This window comes from Carassius carassius, chromosome 7 (assembly GCF_963082965.1).
Source record: "Carassius carassius chromosome 7, fCarCar2.1, whole genome shotgun sequence".
Classification (NCBI taxonomy): domain Eukaryota; kingdom Metazoa; phylum Chordata; class Actinopteri; order Cypriniformes; family Cyprinidae; genus Carassius; species Carassius carassius.
In genome coordinates this window covers 7,463,362-7,480,516 of record NC_081761.1, presented here as the reverse complement: position 1 = coordinate 7,480,516, position 17,155 = coordinate 7,463,362, and the positions used below count along the sequence as shown (strand labels likewise).

Sequence of the window (17,155 nt, the reverse complement as noted above, 5' to 3'; positions counted from 1 at the left end):
TATATATATATATATATATATATATATATATATATATATATATATTATTTTCTTTTTTTATTCTTTTTTTTATTCCTCTGGAAAAGAAAAGTAATATGGCTTTGGAATGACATAAGGATGAGTAAATGATGACAGAATTTTAATTTCTGGGTGAACAATTGCTTCAAGCTAATGGGAGGAAGATGCATAAAATACAGCCATGGATGTTTTAAAAGTCAGTGATCTTGCTCTCTTACCCTTTGGTTGTGAATTGATCAGGGAGTTCAGAGACCCCTCATTGATCTGTGTAATTAATCAGTGTCTACTGAGAGATCAACCTTTAACACACACACACACACACACACTCGGCGCATAATCAACACCTCCAGCTCTCTCTCGCTTATTTATTCTCATCTCTTTTTTCCTCTCAAGTTTCATTTCACTTCACACCATTTTTTATTTAAGTTTGAGAGTTTTAAAGTTAGGCAAATTCATCATGTTTATGATATTAATTAGCAAGTGAATAAGTTCAATAACTTAATTTTTTATTAGTGGCCTGATATTTAAAGCTGCAGTTTGTTCACTCTAAACACTGTACATATAATAATGTACATATATGCAGTGACCCCAAATAATTGAGCACTTAAGTCTTAAATAAAATATATTAATATCATTGCATTTAATATCAAAATATCAAAAGAAGTTTGGGGTCTGAAATATTGGCATTGACATGCGGCCTGTATCCAGATGTTGTCCACATACACACTGAAAAGACAAGTGTAAACGTGCTTCTGATCGGAAAGGTCCAGAGGTAGTCAAGGACGCACTGTGATCTGATCGGTTATCCAGATAGAGAAGTTAATGTTCCCAAGTGTGAACGCATCAGGTCTTGATCTGCTTGCTTGGATCATGGTGATCGCATGTTAATGCCAAGTGGAAACGCAGCCTAAGATTTTTTTTAATGTTTTTAAAAGAAGTCTTTTATGCTCACCAAGGCTGCATTTATTTTAGTAATACAGTAAAAGAAGTAATATTATTACAGTTTATTAATTTTACAATATACTTATTATTTTATTGTTACAAAACCTTCCTCTAGCAATGCTAAGGTCATGGATTTAAGTAACTTTTTTGCCAGGATTCAGGATCAGTGGAAAGTTAAAAAGAACAGCATTTATTTAGAAAACTTTTACTGTAACTTTTGATTTATTTAATGCAACATTCATTTATAAAAGTATATATACATATATTTGTAATTATTTAAAAATTATTATTATTATAAAATCTTAATAACCTCAAACATTCTAGTGTACCTATTTTTATTTTATTTTTACTTTTTTAGAATTCATTTACTCCTTAATAATTTCAAATGGAAGTCATTCAATTTCAAAATCATTTTTAAGTTTTAAGTTCAGAAATGGTTTGAGTTCCCTTGAGATTTTAATCATTGTCACATAATAATAAACACAAATAATGTGTTAATAAATTGTATTCCGCCATTATAAGCTACTATGTGTTACATTAATAGTAGGTTACATTAAATAAATTATTTATACATTTAATAATAATTATGCATGTAGCTTTCGGGAGTCATATTGTTATGGAATATTAATAAAAAATATATTTGCCACACTTAAGGACAATAGTATATACTCTGGTTTTCATTAAATCTTTCTAAAAAGTTTTGCTTGAAAAGTTTGGTATTTTATCTAATGCAGTGACATTCTTAATTTTTAAAGTGTCCAAATGCTTATTAGCTAGGGTGACCATACATTATTTATTCCTAATGACATGATCTTTATTGTGATCTAGTGATCGATTTGTATTTCTTTGGGCCTTCAGTAAACCCCACCTTCTTGCAAACCACAGTTGGTTTATTATGTATAATGCCTGCATGCAACTGAACTACTTTTCAGTCCTGATTCATCATCCCATTTTAGGCAATTTAGAAATCCTGGCCAGACAATTTCCAGAAAAAGAGGCTGCATATTCACCCTTATCACCTCTAGATTTTTTTATCTAATTTGTTTTTATGGTAGGCGTGTCACCATCTTTCACCACGCCCCCTTCTGACATCACTGTGACTGATGGAACATCAGCTGTCTTCACCTGTGAGACATCTGGTGCCCCCAAACCTGCCATTGTTTGGAGGAAAGGTATGTTAGATTATATTCACGCTTTTCTGCACGTCATTTACACAGTTACACGTTAAACTTGTAAGCAGTGACTAAACCCTGTGAATCTTGCAGGTTCTCAGGTGTTAGCGAGCGGATCGGTACAGACACCTCGTTTCACTCTGCTGGAGTCTGGAGGCTTACGGATACTTCCAATAATGCCGAGCGACTCAGGAAACTACACATGCCTGGCATCTAACTCTGAGGGACTGGTCAACACAACAGTGGCCCTGACAGTCTTGAGTACGAAAGTGTAAAATTGTGAAAAATATGTAGTTTTTAATGACTTGAAAGTACAAACAAATGCAGTGTATTTGAAATTTAGCAAAGGCAGGATTGCAGACAATTTCCAAACATGCCTTTTATCAGCAGTCATTGTTCGGCTTAATAGCAGCATTCATTAGCTAGGCTGTTTGTAAAGGCATAGCAGAGCACAGTATTTGTGAAATGTTAAGTCTTTTGCAGTAATTTCACACCGGAATAGTGTCACCCTTAAATCCCAAGGCCTCTGTTTATCTTGCTCTGCATGCTTAATGATGCTGATGTAGGTTTACGCTCTAGTGTGGGTGCGTGGAAGAGCATTTTTGACATCCAGCCTAAATAATGCTTTTTGTGGATTGGCCAGTTAAAAGGAAAAGCAAGTCTGTGAGATTAAAACTGCAGTGTGTAATTTATGCACTTCTGGCGATACCAAATGGAATTTCGAAAAACAAAAAAAAACAAAAAAAAATGTGTTACTTGCAATAAACATTAAAAAAATGCACACCAAGGCACGTTGATGTAATAAAACAGCTACAACTAAAACTGAAATAAAATGAATAAAAACATATAAACATAAAAAATCGACTAGAATGATTACAGTTTAAATGGAAAATATAAGATAAATACTGATTCAAAATATTAATAAATCTAGAATAGTATCATAATCACACTCTCTGTGCATTTAACTGGGAGAAAGCATTTAAATGTTGAAAATATTACATGCATTAGCTTTAATCAAGTCAATTGGACCCAGTGGGTTGTGTGTGAGAGAGAATTTGTTCATTTGCTTAGCCGTACTATATGTTTATTGAGACGCAGTGTGAATATTCGAACGTTCATGCTTTGTAAATTTCATTCTGTTTTGCTAATGAAGCTGTCAGTGGGAATTACCTAATAGGGTTAAAAGAACTGTGAATAATGATGTTGGTAATGATTAAACTGTGGCGTGAATTTGTCCTAAACTGCATTTTATTAATCAGGTCGAACCTTCATTTCAACACCCCCTGAGGATCAGCGTGTCATCAAGGGAACTACCGCTGTGCTGAACTGCGCCGCAACCCACGACCCCAGAGTCACCGTCAGGTCAGAGCTTGAGCTCAGATGCATGTTGTGGAACGCATTTTGACATTTAGATTTCTCGAAACTTAACAATATTGTCTCTGTAAGGTCTGCACTGGTTTTTGCTAATTACTGACGCTACAGTAAATCATTGCTGTTGCTATTATTTAAAACCTGCTCACACCGCACAACTTGTGCTACAGAAATGAATGATTCCTTAAATTGTGCCACTTGAGTACTTTTCTAAGCTATTTGAAGGTAGACTTGAGGCAGATGAGCTATGATGTAAATGCTGAATGAATTCCCACAGTAGATGCACATCAAAAACAAGTCATGTGACTGAATAATTTGTGCATAACTTATTTTTATTGTTTGCCAATTAAAATGATTTAAATGGAAAATGACAAATATATAGATTTTTTTTCTAAACGTAATTAGTCATGTACTGTTGCTGCTGCCAAAACAGTTTATTTTTAAGCTTGTCACTGCTGAAAAACCTGCATAATTGTCAGGTTTATGATGTTTAGTGCCAATTTATCTGGTAAAACACAATATTTACTGCTAACCAGCTATGTAAGTCGAACCATTTAACCATTCTGGCAACCACAAAACACAAACATATTTTTTATTAGGAATAGTTTACATTAGAGACAGCTTACCCTGTCTCTATCCTCCTTGTTTAGGTCATTATGAAGCATATAAGGGAAAGAAGCCATCATATGGCTTTTGATGTTTTTCTGTCTCAGGAGGCTAAGTGCATTTTCTGCAGGTCTTTGGAGTGTGACATTTTTGGTGGATTATGAGTCATCATAAAGAGTCTTATTCTTCTCAGATATGTATGGAAGAAAGGAACCAAGCCGCTGAGCGTGTCGACTGGTGGGCGAGTGTCAATGAAGGAAGGTTCGCTCCACATCAGCCAGACGTGGTCCGGAGACATCGGAGACTATACCTGCAGGGTCATCTCACCTGCTGGAAACGACTCGAAAACTGCCCGACTGGAAGTCATGTAAGTGGAAATAGACACACAGAGATCCTCGCCAACATGCACGCTCGATGCGAAGTGCTCAGAAGCGAATACACTTGTATAGTTCATGCTACGTATTGGAGTGCTATTGTAGGAGGAAGATGCTTGGATCTCAGCTGCAGTTCTGAAGCCAAGACAACCATCCAAAAATGGGCTGTAATGATAAGACAGAGGAGGGAGCAGCTGTGATGTGTGTGTGTGTGTGTGTGTGTGTGTGTGTGTGTGTGTGTGTGTGTGTGTGTGTGTGTGTGTGTGTGTGTGTGTGTGTGTGTGTGTGAGGGAGGGAGATAAAGAGAGAGTGGAATAAAATGGCCTGATGCCCAAGGCCAAGATCAGCTCCTTTGACGACTAGCCAATGTTGCTACACTTCTGTGGCATCATGGAACTAATTAAACACACACACACACATGCATGTGCTTAGATATTAATTACTGCTTCTAGATGGCTGAATGTTGTTCTCCTGCAGTCCATATCATTGGACTGAGGAAATATCATTGATCTTTGAAGTTAGATGAGATACACAGAGAAACACAAATGACAGGCAATAGTGGGGTGCTTGTTTAATTGGATGCATTTGAAAATACTATTCACAATCAAAAAGATGTAAACATACCAGATCGACCTAAAATGTGCCTTTTGTGTCAAGTCTTTCTTACCCAAGTAATAGACTATGCTTTTATTCAGTAAGAATTAAATAAATTGATTAGAAATCACAGTAAAGACATGTATAATGTTACAAAAGATTTCTCTTTCAAATAAAAGCTGTTCTTTTGAACTCTTTTCATCAACAGAACCTGAGAAAAAATGGATCACAAAATATTCAGTGACACAACTATTAGTTTCAATATTAATAATAACAAGAAATGTTTTCTGAAGCATCGGGTTTCCCAAACATTCAAAGCCAAAGAGATAGTCCCGCCCCAAACTCATTTCATTGGTTGTTGAGCCAAATATTGCTGTGTTGCTAGTTTTTGGTGGAAATCAACCTACTGTGCAAGCTTGAAAAAACTTCCCTAAAGAAAAAATTGTGAGTGTAGCTTATTGAATCGCATCACAGCTCAACTGTGAGAAAAATTAAAAAATATCACAAATCATAAATCATACAAAACAACTGTAATAAACTGTATGACTCGCAAATGTGCTTACAGGACTGCATTGTCGCTCAATTCTTTTAGTACTACTTAACAGAATGCATAATAAAGCAATATTTAATTTAAGACACGTTATTCTGTGAGAAACAATCGGGTTTCGGCTGGCTTTAGAAAAAGACTCCTAACAGCTGACATTTAAATTATGAGATACAAATTGAAAACACATGCGATTTGAATAATAACTGTAATACCTTTGACAGTCACATTAAGATAACAGAGCACCACAATATACTCCTACCTTTAATATTACAGCCTGCAAACTCTTTCGAAAGAAAACTCATCAGACGGTTGAAGGAGAGGCAATGCTTCACATGCTAATGTGATTTCACAGACTTTCAAGTTAATCTTATGCAGTGGACAGGTCCTCTTATTACCACATGTTAGACAACGGCAGAGCAGTTCCTTGCTTTAAACAATATTAGCTGTTATTGCATATTTAGGATGTTGTGACAGATGGGCATAAATTCTCCCACACATATTACAAGCATCTGCAAAGGGCATAATTGCATTGTGTGATATTGTAATGCAGTTTTCATAAATGTAATGCTGTTGAAGAAATAGTTGAACTTTTTATCTTGCAACAGTAGTAAGTAAATTTAAAGGGATGGTTCACACAGAAAGCTTCTCTCATTTTACTCAACCTCGTATTGTACATAAATCCAGAAGACTTTCGTCTGTGGAAAACCACAGTTGGTTTATTATGTATAATGCAAACCACACGGTTGGGTACTAGGTTAAATGTTCATGCTGCACTTAACAGTATGTGCTGCTTCTCAAGCTCCAAAAATGACCAAAAAGCTCCATAAATGCAGAGTAAAGTAAATGGTTTTGCACATGAGACTGCAGCTCTGACATTTTTAAAAATATCTTCCTCTGTGTTCCACACGTGATATAAAGTCAACAACATTAAGGACAGTAAATTAAGGCAAAAAAATTGATTTTGTTTGAACTATTTATTTCATGCTCTATTTTTTATTGTTTTTGTGACACATTAACTTTTTTAACTTAAGCACAAATGCTAAAAATTCTACCTTGTAAGTGTTTTTTATTTTTTTGTGAAAGAATCTCTCGTACCTAAGCTGCTCAAGATTGTACACCACTAACCCCTTGCAGACATGAACAACACTTTTTGCTTTTTTTTTTTGAGTGATATTTCTATCTACCCACCACTCGTCCTCCACAGAACCCCAGAAGCACCGATTTGAAAGTGCACACTGCAACAAAGGCACAGATCTACAAAGTGACTTACATGTATTTGAACATATAAGCCTAAGGGCTACTTATGCTATTTGAGTTGAGCGTCTCTATTAGTACTGCTCATAGTTTAGGTGTGAAATTTGAACTCATAACCCTAATAAACTTGACTCATCCTACACTGTATTTTCAACAGACATAAATGATATCTCAAAACTGATTTACCAAATAGGGGGAAAAAACCAACAAGACAAAAATATGAAAAAATAAAAAGATAATACAATAACACTTACAATATTTTACATGAGAACTAAATATGACAGTTTTAGGTGCCATCCAAAATCATCAATTCTTCAAGTGTTTTGAAGAAATTAGCATTATATCACTTACTTACCGAAAGATACTCTGTAGTGAATACTGTAGATGCCGTTATGATGGATAGAGGTCTCGTATTTTAGCTGGAAGCAACAGTTTAAACAGGTTAAAAACTTCTTACTGGTGGGTTTGTTTATTACAAACATAAAAATTTTTCACTTCACAAAATGTTAATTGATGGCACCCATTCAATGCAGATGATCGATTTATTTCCATAAATTTCTCAATATATGGTCCTATGAAAAAACACTCCAACTTGGATGGCCTGAGGATTTTTGGGGTGAACTATGTTTTAGGTCGAAATCTGAAAACGGATTCTTAGAAAATAACCGTAGCTCCACCCATTTTCAGCCCTGTGCTCGTTACCTTCTCTTCTGTTTATATTTCCACAGCATGAATGTAAGGTCATGCAAATTTATAAAAGAACCGGTCATTTTCAAAAATTTCGCAGTGTGCATCCATTAATGGCATCCGCTTCGAACATTACAATGCTCATGATAACTTTTGTTAATTCCAGAATAAGTAAATGCAATTCACCAGCAAATTACTTTAACAGCAACTGCTGTAGAGTTACTGCAAAACTCAAAATTCTCTGACTCATAACTACATTTAGATGTGATAGAAAACTGTTCAAATTCAAATTTGAATTCGAATTGTGTTTGAATGTTCCACACTGCAAAATGCATTTAAGCATACGTATTTTGATTCATAATTTGGCTTTCTCTCTCTATTTTTTAGAGAACTTCCCCATTCTCCACGTAACCTGCAGGTGGCTCTGAATGAGACAGACAGCAGAACAGTTCTTTTGTCATGGGTTCGGTCCTTTGATGGAAACAGTCCACTCCTGCGTTACATCATTGAGCTCTCTGAGAACAGTAAGTGTGTGTGTATGTGTGCTATTTATATGAGCTTTGGCATATGGTTTTTTAAACTTAGTGCACCTTAGCTGCAGCTTTCAATTAAAGTGGCTTGCAGCCAGTGGATTCTACAGAAGGTCTTTCTCATTTTCCTCTTGCTGTCTTCCTCCTTAAGTTCAGACAGACAGGCTGAAGTGAGTGAAAGAGAAGAGAAATGGAAGTAGATTGTAATGGAGGGTAGTGGGAAGAGGTTTGTTTTCACTGTATTAAGCCAAGACTCTGCTATTGGTGGAAGATGAATGCTGGAAGAGATAGTGACAGGAAATGCAGAGAGAGATTGATTTGTGTATTGTCAAAGGAAAGACAATGAAAAATGTGGGTAGGGCGGAGGCGCTTGGTGTCTAATAAACACCAAGATCTCTCTCTCCTCATATACACAAACATACAAACACACAGAGTTGATTTTCAGTAAATCCAAATTATCACACACTCCTTTTTTCCCATGTTTTGTGTGTGAGTGTGTGTCTGTATTGGTATTCATATGCGTGCGTCCCTGTGGTGTAATATTTTCTGTTCCTGTTGAATTTGTGATTTATTTTTTGCAGTTGCTTATAGTTTCTGTCTTCTCTTCTCTTGGGTCTGCTTGAGTGGTTTCACCATCTAAATTGCTCATTGATCTGCTTCCCATCATTTTTAATGTACTGCAAACGCACACACAAATGCACACTCTCATTTATTGGGTGTTGTGGGTAGTAACGCCTCCAGAATAAACAACAGCACGGTCAGATTCATCATTTACCCAACTGCTGTAAAGAAAAAGATGATTCAAACCACTCATAATAAATCAAGTAAAATAAAAACAATACTCCCCATTGACACTCGGTTTTACCGGTTGTCTTTAGAATCGTGAAATAATCTAGTCAGAATAATTAAACGAGGTAAAAGCAGCCATGTTGTCTTTATAATTTCTCGTAATGTTTTACATTATAGCAAACTAGTTGAATGTGATTTCGGTTGAGTTTGTGGTAGTGGCAGAAATATATTGTCCAGAAAAATTAGTCCGAGATTATACACCATGTCAATTTACAGTTCACAATTCTTAATATTTACAATTAAGATATCCTCTGCTTAAACTGACAGAATCTATACTGAATTAAATTCTTATAATAATGATGATAATTAAAAGAAATGTTCAGCTTTGCTATAACAGAATTTTAAATAGTAGTGATCATATTTTTAATGTTTACCGCTCATCATGTTTCTAGTCAATTGGTTAAAATTGATCACAATCTCTCACGCTAACTCATATCACCAGTGTTACGGTGTAATGCATTACATTTATGGTAATGTGAGTTACATAATGAGATTACTTTTTTCAAGTAACTAGTAAAGTAATGCTTTAGTTTTTGCTAAAGTTACTTTAGTTACTTTTCCCATTTACAGTACAGACCAAAAGTTTGGACACACCTTCTCATTCAAAGAGTTTTCTTTATTTTCATGACTATGAAAATTGTAGATTCACACTGAAGGCATCAAAACTATGAATTAACACGTGGAATTATATATGGAATTATATACATAACAAAAAAGTGTGAAACAACTGAAAATATGTCATATTCTAGGTTCTTCAAAGTAGCCACCTTTTGCTTTGATTACTGCTTTGCACACTCTTGGCATTCTCTTGATGAGCTTCAAGAGGTAGTCACCTGAAATGGTCTTCCAACAGTCTTGAAGGAGTTCCCCGAGAGATGCTTAGCACTTGTTGGCCCTTTTGCCTTCAGTCTGCGTTCCAGCTCACCCCTAAACCATCTCAATTGGGTTCAGGTCCAGTGACTGTGGAGGCCAGGTCATCTGGCGCAGCACCCCATCACTCTCCTTCTTGGTCAAATAGCCCTTGATGCCTTGAGTGTGAATCTACAATTGTCATAGTCATGAAAATAAAGAAAACTGAGAAGGTGTGTCCAAACTTTTGGTCTGTACTGTATTTAGTGACAGCTCTCCTGTCCCGATGTTGAAAGAAATTGGGAGTGAGGTGCCTAGGCAGAGGCACTTCTTTCAGGCTGAGGCTTAACTTTTTTTTAATTTTTTTTATTATTATTAAAAAAACAAATAAGCAAACCCAGCCCAGATGACAAAAAGTAACACACAAGTAAAATAATGCATTACTTTCCATTAAAAGTAACTAAGTAATGCAATTAGTTGCTTTTTCATGCCGTAAGTAACGCGTAATTCATGGATCGTAATTCATTACTTTTAAAAGTAACGTTCCCCAGCACTGCGCATCAACACAAATTATGTTATTTTCCATTTGAACATTATAATGTACCGTATATTGTATGTGACCTTTTCAATTGTATGTTAAGATGTTACTTAGTTTTGTCTGATTGTTGTTCTTGACAGATTCTCCATGGAAGGTCTACATGGATGATGTTAGTCCAGCACTAACTAGTTTGCTAGTAATTGGTCTAACGCCAGCGAGAACATACCAGTTCAGAGTGTGTGCTGTCAATCAGGTGGGACGAGGACAGTACAGCGCTGAGACCAACAGGTAAACAGTCACAGGCATTATAACCTACTAGCTTGGCATATTAGAAAATGTTTAAGAAAAGCATTATTGATAAGCTAGGACAAGATATCACGATAAATGATTTCGATTAGGCATTGAGGAAGGGAAACAGATCTTGTCTGACAATGTCATGGAACTACAGAAGTTACAGTAACTGGGCTGACAAGCTAAACTTTGTTTCCAACAAACCCAAAGTCCTTTGAATTTTGACTGTAGTAAGTTACATAGCCAGTCAAAAAGATTGGAACTGGTCAATTACACCAACTCTTGCCATTTTTGTGTGTTCAGCATACACGCACACACAACCTCAGTCAGTTAGAGAGAATGTCATTAAATGTGAGGACAAGATTTGAACCCTATCAAAAGAAAGGCTGATTGTAATTGAATTACATGAGAGCTTTCATCACTGACTCTGATTGTGAGCCATTATGACACATGGGCAGAAAAAAAAATCTTCCATATCCAGGAACACTTGGAAGGTGTGAGAAATAGCATTTCTCAAAGCCAATTCCACACGGTGAAAGAATGTCAAATAGAAACTTGGCTGGAGGGAAGGACACTTTAGCACACGCAGAGGCTACTGCATTTCGTGCTCTCTATTTTGTTTTGTAAATTTCTATTCGCGCATAAATTGGCACACATCACAATGACTGCATTCTAAATCGAATCAAATTGCTTAAAGAACTTAAATGTCCTGAAATGTTCAAATGGCTATTTTTTCAAGCCACAGGCATAAAGCTAATGCACATGCCAAACACTCTTTGCTAAACAGCAGGAAGAAGGGCCTGCTCAATCATCAAGGACATGTTAAAAAAGCTTGTCATACTGTTTCCCATTTCTCAGCTTAGCTTTTATTTGAAGCAAGTCTCTATTAAACCAACATTGCCAGTCTATAGTCAATAGTACCAGTTGAGCTAAAGTCTCCCTTTTCTTTCATAATGACTTTGTGAAATGCTCAGCTGCTTAGGTTTAACTGGTGCTGAATTGGAACCTTAATATATATAAATTTCTGAAGGATCACGTGACACTGCAGACTGGAAAGACTTTAAATATAATTATGTGATTAAGTGTGATTTGATTATTCAGTCAGTGTTTTATGTAATCAGTCAATTTATTAAATTGGATTAATTGTCAGTCCTCTTTACAGTGTACATTAGACTCAACTTGTCATGCAGTGAGAGCTGTTGACTGCATTCGTTTTTGTTCATTCTTGTTCACACACTTTATTTTGCTCTTTTGGATGGCTGCAGTGTGCACTGATTCTTCTGTAACTGTACTATTGTACAGCTCAATATGGAATATCTCAGCAAGTAAACCATGTCTGGGCTTTTAAACAACATTTTAAACAGACTTGCAACATGCAAAATATGTATAACCACATAGCTTTCAAACTGAATGTTTAATTTAAAACACTCAGTTAAAACAAGAGCAAAAGACTGTGGAGAGTGAGACAGAGAAGATGAAGTCGAACAGAAACACAAAAAAATCAAATATTGATGGAGAGGGCACTTATTAAAATTTGAGCACCTATCTGCTTTGGCCTCGTTTCCAATTAATGTCAGGATCATCATCAGTTATATGAAACATTTAAAACTCTATTTCTTTTATTCTTTTTATTCATTTTTTGGGCAAAGTACCATCAAAGAAAGAGTATAATTAATCACCGAATATGTTTTCCAATCAGGACTGTTTCATGTCTAGAAGTAGGTCCATATTTGGCACACCGCAAACAAAGTCTATGTCAAACTAACTTTTTTACTGATTTGTGTTGAATTTAACAAAAGCAAAGTCAGTGTGCAACTCAGCACTTTTAATTCATAAACAACAGTTAATGCCATGCACAGTAATGACAAAAACAATACAATAGAAATCCCCTCGATACCCAATCCAACCCCAACCCACCCCAAAGGATACAAAATAACTGCTTAAGCCTTTTAAATTGGTTTAGGATGATTATTGTTTATTTGACGAAACATCCATCAGACTTAGCAACTTTCCTACGAGATTGCTTGCTTGTGGCACTTTAGGCCTTGCTCACTTAATCAAGCTAATAACCTTTAAACCGCAGATTAGAGTGAAGAATTGTTTATCGCCTGCTCTAGGGATCTACAGTCTCCAGAATCCTGCAGACAGACTTTGAGAGCTAAAGCCTACGGTATTGATCTAACTGAGAAATTGAGTTCACTGATTTACACTAATGGGGTCAAATTAACAGATTTAGCATTGAATTGCTGATGTATCATTTTTGATATGGTTAAGATATGGTATGTGCTGAAATATTGAAATGCTCACTTGTTTAGATTTTTATGCTTTATTTTTTCCCCAAAAAATGTATACATTACAGGAAACAAGAGGAGCTGAATTAGGGGTTTGTCAGTACTAGCCATGGTTTCTCTAATATTCATTGTCTGTCAACTAAAAATGCCACATGTGGTCACATTTTCGCCTGTTTAACTGTTTGTAACCAGATTTGGGGACCAAACAATAGCCTTTCCAGGCTTCATTAAGTACATTTCTGTGAGCAGATGCAGCATGTGTCATTTTGATTAAACAGCAAACATGCACTACTGTTCAAAGTTTAGAGCCAGTAAAATTGTTAAATGTTTTTGAAAGTCTCTTATGTCTCTTATATATATTTTTTGTTTTGTTAAAAATTTTAAATATATTTTAAAATGTAATTTATTCCTGTGATGGTGAAGCCTTATTGTGACTCTGGAGCACAAAACCAGTCTTAAGTCGCTGGGGTATATTTTTAGCAATAGCCCAAAAACAACATTGTGTGGGTCAAAATTATTGATTTTTCTATTATGCCAAAAATCATTAGGATATTAAGTACAGATCATGTTCCATGAAGATATTTTGTAAATTTCCTACGGTGGTTTCCTACCACTGTTATCAAAAGTATGGGAATACTGTAAACAGAGGCCAAATAAAACTTCCTGGTTCAGGTCTCAGCTGCAGATGTGGTGGAACGACCGCAGCAGATTCGGCGATTCTAAAAGCACAAACTGATGTGATATTAAGCGTCCAATAAACGCAGACTTGCTCATTGCATTATTCTGATATTCTGACTTGTAAGGATTACAAGTTATTGGTATGATCACCCATAGCGGCTGAAGTAAGTAGGATAGAAAAAAAAAAGTAAGTCTGTGTTGACGCGGGTTTCGAACAAGCGTTAAAAGACAGCGCGCCACGAGACAACAGTCACGAACCACCGACCTACCAATCTACACCAAATCAGCTCCAGATCTCTGGATTCAAGACAGGACTCTCGGCGGCACATTGTGCAGCTTCTGAATCAAGGAAATGTGATCGTGTTAACTTGTTCCAATTATGGAAATAAACCATAACAGAACCCTGACTACATTTTTATTTTTGTGATGCTAAAGAACATTTCATGACGTCTCAGACAACTGTAAATTTGTGGCTACTGTGGTTTAATTATAAACGCTATCGTTAACTTATATTTACCATAGTAAAATCATTTTCTTTGCCTCTTTATTTTTGTATACTGTAAAAACTTCAACCACATTTTATTTTTTTTATTTTCCAAAAAGTATTTTTTGGAAAAAAAATTAATAAAGGTTGAAATATTATATTAGAAATTGTGCTTATATTTTTTTGTAAAGTTATCCAAAGGATTCATTAGCTAATCAAAAAAATAATATTAGATTAATAATTTATTTTAATAAAAATTATTGTTAGAGTAGTCGACTAATCAAAAAAATAATCATTAGATCAGTCGACAGAAAAAAATAATCGTTAGTTGCAGCTCTATATCTCAGGCAAATATTGTCTGATCCTAATAAACCATACATTTCCGATGATGTATACATTTTCTGCATCCATTACTCCAGTCCCATGGTCCTTCAGAATCATTTTAATATGCCAATTTGTTGCTCAAAAAACAGAACGTTTAACGAAAAGAACGTTCAAAAGAACATCATTTATTTGAAATCGATTTACTTTGTAACATTACTATCACTTTTAATCAATTTAATGCATCATTGTTGAATAAAAGTATCAATTTATTTTAAAGATGATAAAACTTTTGAAAAGCAGTTTATTAAACAGGCTCAAGGTGAGTTTGGTCAGTAAGTTGTTTTTCCAGTGTTGTTTTCGACTTTTAAAGAGCCGAGTCAAGTTCAGGTTATTCCAGTGAACCCTGTTTACCGCAGCAGGGTCAGTTCTCAGTTACTCCTGCTCTATAAAAGACCTTTCACACAAACCAGAAAGATCAATTTCAATCTCTCCAGGACTACTGGATAAGCTCCCAAGGAAACTTTTAGTAACTATCGATGCCTCTGGGAGAAACTCCCAGATAAGACTCCACGGTCTAAATATTTCTCTTTTATGATGTGATTCTCATGATGTTATCTCTCAGGCTGATGCTGCGTGAGGAACCACCCAGCGCGCCTCCAAAAAACATTGTGGCTAGTGGCCGTACCAACCAGAGCATCATGGTCCAATGGCAGCCGCCCCCTGAACCACAGCTCAATGGAGTCCTGAGGGGCTATGTACTCAGGTATGGTTTCATGCATGGCTTCAAAAATGTAGAATTTGTGTAAATGGATCTCTATACACACTCTTTTGTGCACAATATGGAATTTGAATGCAGTAAAAATGTCTTGAACTTGTACTTGATCAGATAGACTACCAGCTGCTGGAGCTAAGGTTTACCTTTTAGCTGGTTAAAGCTCTTAGAGATGTGCAAAAAAACCTCAACTCCCATAAAGTTGCATGAAATGGACATTCAGAAAAATTAATCTTTTTCTAAATAAATGCTATTGATCTCACTCTGAATGATTCATCTATGTGTACTGTTAACAACTGATGAATTGAACCAAGACCCCGCCTTACTTTTTTTTTTCAATAATCCATTACTCTTATATGTACATCACAGTTTGGAAGAAAAGATGTTGCAACTTCCATTACATTACGACTTTAAAAGGAATGTCCACACAAAATGAAATTTCTGTAATGGTTTCTCGCTCTCATTTCATTCCAAACTTGTACAACTTACTTTCTTCTGTGGAACACAAAAAGCTATTTTGAAGAATGCCGATAACCAAACATTTTCAGTTCCCATTGATGTCAATTGTATGGACAAAATATACAATATATGTCACTGATAACTGAAACAAGAAAAACGGATTTCTGGGAATTGAAAAATCTTCTTTTGTGATCCACAGAAGAAAGAAATGCTTACATGTTTGGATTAATACGATGGAGTCATTTTTGTGTGGACTATTCCTTTAAGTTTTCTTGAGAAAAACACTGACAAAGTACAGACACTTGAAAAAGTAGAGTAAAAATACTTCACTACTGTCCGCCTCTGATCATGAGTATTTTAAAATGTAATTGAATCTAATTACAAGTAACATATTTTTGGAATCTGATTACGTAATCCAGATTGCATGTAGTCAGTTACTATCCAGCTCTGTTCGCATCCATATAGCAATGTGCTGAAACTGACCACAGTATTCTAGCATCGTAGCTGCGAGTTGTGCATGGGTAAGCGCCACTTTCATTTCCTACAATAGATGCATCTAGTTGAAATTACGAGTGAGTGTGTTTGTGTTAAAGGTTCACAATCAACTTAAAAAAAAACATGATTCTCTTTCTCTCCCCCTCCCACTCAGGTACAGATTGGCTGGTCTGCCTGGTGAATTTCAGCTGAAGAACATCACCAGTGCAGAGATTAATTACTGTCTGATTGGAGAGCTCATCATCTGGACACAGTATGAGATCCAAGTGGCTGCCTACACTGGAGCGGGCCTGGGGGTGTACAGCCAGTCTGTCACTGAGTACACGCTGCAAGGAGGTTAGACAGCCACACACACACACACACACACACACACATTCACACACAGAGAAATAAACACAAACACAATGCCTCATCAGTCGGAGCAAACCCTTGATGTTTAAAATCTTTGAGGTTTGGGTCCAAAACACCGTCTTTCTCATTAATCTACCGATATCATAAAAGATCTAGAGTAACCATGGGAACCGTAAAATCCATTAGCCGGCTTTACTGCACAGATCGGCCATCTGAAAGATTATTTCTAAGAAGAGTAAATTTATGGACTCTGGGCAAACAGTGACCGTAGCCCATTAATTAATCTAATTTGCTTTATGTGCGTGAATTTGTGTGTGCACGCAAGGAAGTGTGGGGGTGTTCTGAGATCCTTCTGCTGTGATTATTCATATTATTTAACGGCAGTGTAATGATACTCTTGCAGAGATTAATAGAGACCCAGTGTCCGCAGAGCTTTCTTCTCATAGAGACTGGAACAAATGCTTTTGTACACGTGGTTAGAGGCGGTTTTTAAGTCCCAGTTCAGATTTCCGGACACACTAATGTAACCTTGTGCCATTGTGTGATTTGTGTTTGAAATGCAAAGGGCAGCAGGACGAATCGGAGTGCCCAATCCTATTGAGCGATAGCTAATCTGTACTCAACTCGCCAGGCCTGACCTTAAAGGGGCTATCTTAAGCACATTAAGTGTAAGCCTTAT

The 17,155-nt window shown here is 36.1% G+C and overlaps 1 protein-coding gene across 2 annotated transcripts in view; it reads left to right on the top strand.

Annotated features, from left to right (window-relative positions):
• sdk1b (sidekick cell adhesion molecule 1b) overlaps positions 1 to 17,155 on the top strand; it is a 213,949-nt gene that overhangs the window by 147,346 nt on the left and 49,448 nt on the right. For both annotated transcript variants that reach the window (XM_059553691.1, XM_059553690.1), the window contains 8 exons: positions 2,016 to 2,132; positions 2,226 to 2,393; positions 3,392 to 3,494; positions 4,303 to 4,476; positions 7,953 to 8,089; positions 10,472 to 10,619; positions 15,022 to 15,162; positions 16,280 to 16,461. In XM_059553691.1, the coding sequence (XP_059409674.1) occupies positions 2,016 to 2,132; positions 2,226 to 2,393; positions 3,392 to 3,494; positions 4,303 to 4,476; positions 7,953 to 8,089; positions 10,472 to 10,619; positions 15,022 to 15,162; positions 16,280 to 16,461 (1,170 nt within the window). The remainder of the gene's footprint in view (positions 1 to 2,015; positions 2,133 to 2,225; positions 2,394 to 3,391; positions 3,495 to 4,302; positions 4,477 to 7,952; positions 8,090 to 10,471; positions 10,620 to 15,021; positions 15,163 to 16,279; positions 16,462 to 17,155) is intronic.